An 8,524-nucleotide genomic window follows, 5' to 3' on the forward strand; every position below is an offset into this window, starting at 1 on the left:
AGCAGGATGACTCCCAACTCTCTAAAGTCACAGTTCTGATTGTACTTGGTTTTGTGTCCTCAAACTCACGCCATTGTACATGTCTAGTCTCTTGCCTTGGCAGGAGTTCATTATCAAACAATGATTGCCATGGTTAGGCAAAGTAATCCAGCAGTGGGTGACAGAAACTTTAGGGAGTGGTTCTAGTAAGATCTTTGGAAAGACAGAGTGTAGTATTAGTTCAATACATTTCTAAATACTCGTTTCTTGTCACTGTCTCCAAGATAAACAGATGTTTATCAACATCCCATTCTGCATGACATTGCTATAGTGACTTTTTATAATTACTGTAACAAAGGGAACTGAATGACAGTATGGTGGTTAATATCCTATTCTTTAGAATGTGATTATGGGGAAAAGGGACTCAAGTTGGGAGAAGCAAGTGTATAATTTATACATGATGGTAATGGAAGGTTTTTACTTTATTTCACCTCTCCTGTATATTCTTTTAGTTCTGTTTTACGTGTTAACCTTATATCATCAAACGTTCTGTAAAATGTGTTAGCTAAGTCCATACAAGGTCTCCTATTGTACAGCAAGATTATGTCCTAGATATGTGACCACAGCATTTGTATTGTTCCCTCTCATCTTCCTTCTTTCTAATTTTCATTAATGTTTTGATCCAACAGCAAAAAAGGGGCGGGGAGGCTACCGACAGCCTACATATTAGAACAATTCCTTAAGGAAGGAAATGGAGGAAATCTCAGACAAAAATCAGGACAATCATTTGAAATATATGATCTTTTTACACCAGCTGTTAGATCCATAATGCAACTGTTTTACTTTTAATCACTTGATTTTATTTATAAATTGCGATTTCCTGATCCCAAGGTTTTATTCTTTATATATATTTGGTTACTTGTATTGATATTTGTTTATGTCGGGCAGTGTGTGTGTGTGTGTGTGTGTGTGTGTGTGTGTGTGTGTGTGTGTGTGTGTGTGTGTGTGTGTGTGTGTGTGTGTGTGTGTGTGTGTGTGTGTCTCTGTGTGTCTGTGTGTGTCTGTGTGTTTGTGTTTATAGTCACATGTGATTTTTAAGATGGTGTTTAAAAGAAGTAACCCTTCCACAGCATGTCCTCCTCACATTCTTCCACCAGAGAAGAGGCCCCCTGAGCCCCCCGGACCTCCACCGCCGCCACCTCCACCCCCTCTGGTTGAAGGCGATCTTTCCAGCGCCCCCCAGGAGTTGAACCCAGCCGTGACAGCCGCCTTGCTGCAACTTTTATCCCAGCCTGAAGCAGAGCCTCCTGGCCACCTGCCACATGAGCACCAGGCCTTGAGACCAATGGATTACTCCACCCGACCCCATCCCAACAGGACTTATGGAAACAATGATGGGCCTGAAACAGGGTTCAGTGCCACTGACACTGATGAACGCCACTCTGGTCCAGCCTTGACAGAATCCTTGGCCCAGACCCTGGTGAAGAACAGGACCTTCTCGGGCTCTGTGAGCCACCTTGGGGAGTCTAGCAGTTACCAGGGCACAGGGTCAGTGCAGTTCCCAGGGGACCAGGACCTCCGTTTTGCCAGGGTCCCCTTAGCATTACACTCAGTGGTCGGGCAACCATTCCTGAAGGCTGAGGGAAGCAGCAACTCTGTGGTACATGCAGAGACCAAATTGCAAAACTATGGGGAGCTGGGGCCAGGAACCACTGGGGCCAGCAGCTCAGGAGCAGGCCTTAACTGGGGGGCCCCAGCTCAGTCTTCTGCTTATGGAAAACTCTATCGGGGGCCTACAAGAGTCCCTCCAAGAGGGGGAAGAGGGAGAGGAGTTCCTTACTAACCCAGAGACTTCAGAGTCCTGAAAGATTCCTTCCCTATCCATCCTTCCACCCAGTCCTCTGAACCTTTAATGAAATCATTTGCCAGAGCGAGGTAATCATCTGCATTTGGCTACTGCAAAGCTGTCTGTTGTATTTCTTGCTCACTTGCCACTAGCAAGCGACTTATAAAATAGTGATGTTGGCATCAGTTCCCCCTGGATGGGCTATAGCCAGAACATTTACTTCAGCTCTACCTAGTAAATATAAGTAGAGAATACGGAGAGGGTCATTAAATTGAAAAGTAAATGTTTAATTAGATCATTGCCTGTACTTCTTGAGCAGAAGAAAAAGGAAACAGTTTCAATTTTGAGATGGTTCAGGAGAGGCTCTCTTTAGGTTTTTAAAGTTTTGTGGGTTTTTTGTTTTTGTTTTTTTAAGAGAATAGTGTTCACAAAATTTGAGCTGCTCTTAGGCTTTTGCTATAAGGGAAACAGAGTGACTGGCTGATTTAAATAAATGTTTCCTTCCTCTCCACCATCTCACATTTTTGCTTTCAAGTGAACTCTTTTTTTACCCCATTGAGCATCTTGAACATACCTTTTTTCCAAATAAATTGCTTGTCCTTAAAGTTTACTCCACTTTGAGAAAAGACATGCCCTATCTCTCCCTGCACATGAAGCAGGTTGTAGAAAGTGGCATTCTTGGGCAAGTAGGTAGACTTTACCCCATCTCGTACCTTTTTTACCCCATCTTTATAGTTTTTCTTTCGCTCACTCGCTCTCTGTATTCTCTTTTTTTTGAGGCATTTGTTTGGAAAAAATTAATTGTTGAGATGCCCAAAAACCTGGGATAATTCTTTACTTTTTTTGAAATAAAGGAAAGGAAATTCAAACTCCTATATTGTTCTCTGTAAATCTTCGATTCTAAAATGTTTTTTGGTTTTTTTAAAACCACGTTCTGATGGTGAAGTTGATTTGTAGATGCAACCAGCCTAGGACATTGCTGCTGAGCTAGGGTAGGAGATGATGCCTCCATACATGGAGGGCTACTAAGATCAGTTAGCATACATATTGTTTACGCATATATTTTTATGTCAAGAAAAACCTTTGAAACAGAGCATTGTAATATTGTCAAAGAGAAAAAAATACATCCTGAAAATACATGGAAATGTAACTTAGTTTAGGGTGGATATTTTTCTGAAGATGTATCACTACCTGAGACCTTTTTTAAAAAAATAATTTTAAAAGAGCAGACCATAAGAAAGAACAGTATTGACATATACACATCTCAGCATGTATATCCTGCCAATTCTTTTAGGGATTTTCCTCCAGAGAGGTTTGATTTTGGTTTTGGTAAAAGGGGTTAAATTATGACTTCATGGCAAGAATTTTGCCTTATTATAAACAGAAAATGGAAGAGGGAAAGGCTTTCAGGGTGGGATAACCTGGGAGGTTTCTCATTCTGGCTTCCAGTTTTGTGTGAGTACCAGCATATAATGTGTTTTAAAAACAAACATTTAAATTATCTGCACAGACCTAGACCTTTGTGAAACGTAGGTTAGTCCCGTTTTACAAAGAAAAGGCAAATATGTTTCAGCATCTTGGAGAATAGTTTACAGACCTCAAGTAAAGTTTCATGTTTCAATGCCAGGTTCTTATATTAAAAAATAAACACTACTTGTAAGAGAGAGGTGCATTAATTAAAAAATAAAACAACAACAACAACAACAACAAAAACTTTAAAGAAATGAAAGAAGAACCCTCTTCTGATACTTACATGAAGACTATTTTCCCCTGTTACTGAAATAGGCAGATATCCGGTGTGTGCATTTCTTTATTATTCTCTGGGTTTTGGTCTGGCCTTGCCCTCAGGGCCAAACATTGATTAAAAAGAGAACCTTCTAGCCATTTTGGCATTGATGGCTTTTTATACCAGTGTGTCCAATTAGATTTGCTAGGCTCACTGACATGCTATTGGTAAATTGCATTAAAGTTCATCTGAACCTTTTGTCTGTTGACTTCTTAGTCCTCAGACATGGGCCTTTATATTTTAGAATATTTGAATTAGAGTCATTGAGCCCTGCTCTCCCATTTTTGATTAAAGAACTTAAGCCTGGGATACTTTCAAAAGTATCCAGTGAGAAAAATTGGTTTCCCATCAGATATGAATAAAATTCTCTATATATTTTAATTGTATTTTGGTTATCAGCAGTCATCAATAGTGTTTTTCCCTCTCCACCCCTTATTTTTAATTATGCCAAATACTCTAAATAATATACTTAAGTCTCCATTCCCCCATCCCTACTACTAGGGAAGGGGATGAGTATGTGTGTGTGTGTGTGTGTGTGTGTTTGTGTATGTATGATCCCATCTCAACCCCCACCCCACCTCCATCCCTACTACTAGGGAAGGGGATGAGTATGTGTGTGTGTGTGTGTGTGTGTGTTTGTGTATGTATGATCCCATCTCAACCCCCACCCCCATTTTGGGAGTCTAACCTTTAAGGAGAAAAAAAATATTTTGGACTATTTCTAAAGGCGGAGGGACAAAGAAACAAATAACCTGTAATCTGTCTGGAGGAAGAAAAGGTATTTGCTAATTTTTCAGCTATGTTATCTATAAACGTGATGAAGTACAGGTTTGGCAGAATTTCTGCTTGGCTATTAGAAAATTACAAACCCAATTATATTCAAAAGTGGTTTTGGTTTTAGTTACTGAACCATGGGAGATATTGTCCATTAAATACATTATTTTGAACAGATGAGAAGTCTGATTTCTGTTCACGAATGAGAGGCAAAACTGGTTTGACCATGATCATTTTTGTGTTTTGAAAACAAATTTACCTGACCCAGTTTCTTTAGTTTTTTTCCTTCAACTGTCCATGGGAACAATAAGGATTTGAAAACATCAGATCTGTATGTTTAAAAGCAGGGCAGTTAGCACAAATTTGTAAGTAGGATTTCTGTTAGCTTATGCCATAGACATCACCCAGCCACGTGTGTGTGTGTGTGTGTGTGTGTGTGTGTGTGTGTGTGTGTGGAATATGCATATATAGTTACAGTACTAAAATGGTTACCAGCAGGTTTTGAGAGAGAATGCTGCATCAGAAAAGTGTCAGTTGCCACCTCTCTCCCTGATTTAGGTTCCTGACACTGTATTCCTTTCTCTCTCTTGTTTTTGCCCCCCATCGGGTTTACCTTGTCTATGTATAGATATTTTGTAATATATTAAATTTTTTCTTTCAGTTTATAAAAATGGAAAGTGGAGATTGGAAAATTAAATATTTCCTGTTACTATACCACTTTTGCTCCATTGCATTTACTTCTTAATCTGTACCCTTTGAGCAGATCTAATTATATGTATAAAGGGCATTTCTCCTCCACTTTATCCTAGGGGTTCTTTGTCTTAGAATCTCTGTAGACTCATAAATTACCAAAAAAAAAAAAAAAAAAGGATTTGAAGAGGTGCTTCAAAACACTAGACTAGGAGCTAGAGAATAAAGAATTGGGGGAAATCATAAGATGTGATTTTCTAAAGTAAAAAACAGTTGCACGAAAGTAATGATGGTGCCAGGCCATCAAAAGAGTTGAGCTTCATGTACCCTGACTCCTCCTGAAAGGAGAGGTAAGTGGGTTTGAGCTCAACTGTCATCAAGAGAAGTTGGTAAGAAGCTGTTTAGACCCCCCCAAAAAAATAGTCTCTTAAATCAGAAACTCTCACCCTCACGCCAGTTCCTATGTTACCTTGAGTAGGGCCAGCATGGGGATGGATTAGTGTTGCTAGTTCTGTTGAGATTACCTGATACATTGCCAATCCAGGAAGTAAATCAAAGTTATTTATAAGGGTAAAATTCCTATTATTTCCAAAATCTTTTCCTGTCTCCACATGAGGAGAAAATTGCTTTCCCTTCCCTTTCATGGTTTAGGACGCTGGGGACTAAATGTTCCCTTGTAATATGTGCTACAGTCCTGCTAGTTATGACATAAGTAGGCAGAGGACAGAAAAAAAAAAAAAGCATCAGGAGACAGGAAGAGGGGAGAACAGGTATCAGGAAGTTGTGAGTGGGGTAAGCAATCATACAAGGTTAAGGGGTACACCAGAACAAGGAAATTAGGAAGAAATCCAATTCAAAAACGTGATGATGAGGGTTGCCAGCTTGTTTTTGAATCCCCACAGTTTAAGTAAGATGTTTCCTTGCCTGTGGGCTGTCATGTCTTTACCCAGAAGGAGAATGGAGAGCTCAAGATTGTTCCAATTCCTGGAGTCCTGTGTTCCTTGTTACCCTCCAAAGAAAAGGAATTCGTTTTTGATCTTTATGTACTGCAAATTCATGACTAGGAGTGTGAACTTCAACCTAGTAGAGAATATTGTTTCCACTTCATAGCAATGGCTGCCTTCAATTCTGGGCCTGAAAGTTGAGGACCTAACTAACCTGGACTTTTTTCTCTATCACACTCAAGGCTATTTCTAAGTAGAAACCATACTGTTCAGTACCTAAATTTCTTGGGCACTATCTTTTCCTAGACAGGCATCCTTAACTGTGTGGTAAGGTTAATGCCTCAAGGAAGTTAACAGTTAATATTCTTTGTGCTGAACTGGGATTTACATTGTTACTAAAGACTGCCCAATAGCTTGACTTTTTTTTTTGGTATTGAGTTACTTCTTTGTTCACAACTTAGTCATCCTGAACGGCTAGGTGGAATCGAAGTGGGGAGTTCCTCAAGTGAGTAAATATTCAAACATTCCAAGGGAGAAATGGAACTGCTGAGTCTTCTGGTTGTCCTGAGAGGAAAGGTGAGCATTCCTGGACACTTTGGTTAATTTTACTGTCCAGGTGTGGCATTTCTAGTGTTCCTATATAGCCTTAGGAATACTCAAGTGAGAGTATACTCCAAGCCAGTTGGGGAGGTATGACACCTAAAGGAATTACTGGTGGTACTCTGCCACTCCTCACCATGTGCAGCTATCTCTCCATCTCCTGTCCACCCACTTCCTTTCATTTCCTATTTTTCTCTCTTCTCCCAACTCACTACCCAACTCACATGCTTTAGTCCTGCCAGAAATATTGATTGATTAACCCTGCAGGGTATTTAGAGTTATTGCTGCTTAGTAGTTTTGAAGGGTAGTGAGAAGCAATTCAGGAGACAAATGTCTATTCCAAATCCTCAACTTAATGGGGTGAGAGGTGAAGGAGAAAGTAAGATAACTTTCTTATTGCTAAAAGCTATGAAAGGAGCTTTTAATTTATGTTGTGTGGGGTACAAGAGATTCTTTAACTGGTTAACCTTTGCTTCTTCATTCTCTTCCCTCATATCCTGAGACTTGGCTTTTGCTGATAACATTTCGAAGCTCGGTTGCAGATGGTGTCTATAGGAAGTAAAGCTTGATGAGAAGAGGGCCCTGCTATCCTTGAGAAAGCAGATGAGGGTTGCTTTGATGTCCTGGTGATTTAATCACTAGGTTGCCAAAACACTGGACCACTGGGTTGCTCTCATATCTCTCTCTCAAGAATTACTAGTCCAAGGCTGAGAGAAAGAGGCTGATAGGCAGTTAGTCTTTAATACTCCCTAGGTGGGTAGTTAGCCAAGCCTTCTCAATATGCAGCCCTAAGCCACATCATACTTCTCTGGAATGAGAGGGTATAGCCGTGAAGTAAATTCATTTAGACATATGTTTCCTAGGACCTGGAAATAGATGGATTTGGGGATGTTTTGCTCTGGCATAGTTGTAACCTAAAGATAATATTGATAGTTCTAAAAGAATGAAGGACATTTTATCCAAGCCAAACACCATCCCTGACGCCGGCAACATGGAGAAACCTTAAAAAGGCTATAATGTAGCAAAGCTAAGTGAAGAGCAGAGCCTGGGTCTTTGAGAGCGTCTTGTCTTTAGTTGAAGGCGCCTGCCTGATGGGTTGTCTCAAGGAGAGGATCTTTCTTCCTCTTGTGTTTGATGAGGGACACCCTTGGTGAGGATCAGCTTGTAGACAGATAGCCCTCTCTACCAAGGCTAACGCAATTTTGAATGCTTTTGGCCCTGGAGAAAGGAGGCTGAATTCAGAGACCTAGAGAAAGCCTAGGAGTCTGATCCCTTTTATAAATTCAGGAACTTCTAGGTTTGGCTTTGTATCAGTATTTGCAATTTCTGTTAGGGGACCAAAGGCCTCATATGAAATGAAGCAATATGACAAGGAGATGGAAATAAGGGAAAGAAGGGAGAACCAGAGGAGTCTGGGGGTGGGGCTGCAGAAAGAAACAGTGTATCATTGCTTATAAAGAAGAGATACAGATATGAGGATGGAAGGAAAAATTGTTGTTGGGGTACTGAAAGGGGATAACTGCCTTAAAGGTTCACAATTCATTTCAAGGAAGCCCCATTAAAGAGTAAAGTGTCCCCTTGATTACAGTAGTGTTACCTTTATGGTTGGAGGATGAGCCTGGAACCCTTAAGCAGGGGGATGCTCTGCAGACAGTTTCACAAGGGAAGCTAGATTATATTAAGCAAATAATTTATATCAAGGACATTTTGCTTAGGACTGCTATCTATGTAGTTCAAGAGAGTATTTCAGGAATAAGAAGGAAATGATAGGGATGCATCAAGCTAAAAATTATTTGTATTTCTGGAGTTCTAAAACTCTCCTGCAAGTGGTTTTGTATGTTTTAGGTCAACCTGGAAGCTAATTATTCCTCACCCCTTCATTTTAGACCCAAGTGAGGATGATGC

At 40.2% G+C, this 8,524-nt stretch overlaps 1 protein-coding gene across 2 annotated transcripts in view; it reads left to right on the top strand.

The window, feature by feature from the left end:
• Positions 1-2,700, top strand: part of CDK12 (cyclin dependent kinase 12) — a 40,952-nt gene extending 38,252 nt beyond the window's left edge. The window contains exon 14 of one of the 2 annotated variants that reach the window (XM_007465158.1): positions 1,137-1,822. In XM_007465158.1, the coding sequence (XP_007465220.1) occupies positions 1,137-1,822 (686 nt within the window). Of the gene's footprint in view, positions 1-1,109 lie in introns of both variants that reach the window. The other variant, XM_007465157.1, reaches the window with a different exon arrangement.
• Positions 2,701-8,524: the final 5,824 nt, after the last annotated feature.

This window comes from Lipotes vexillifer, unplaced genomic scaffold, assembly GCF_000442215.2.
Source record: "Lipotes vexillifer unplaced genomic scaffold, Lipotes_vexillifer_v1.1 scaffold591, whole genome shotgun sequence".
Taxonomy (NCBI): domain Eukaryota; kingdom Metazoa; phylum Chordata; class Mammalia; order Artiodactyla; family Lipotidae; genus Lipotes; species Lipotes vexillifer.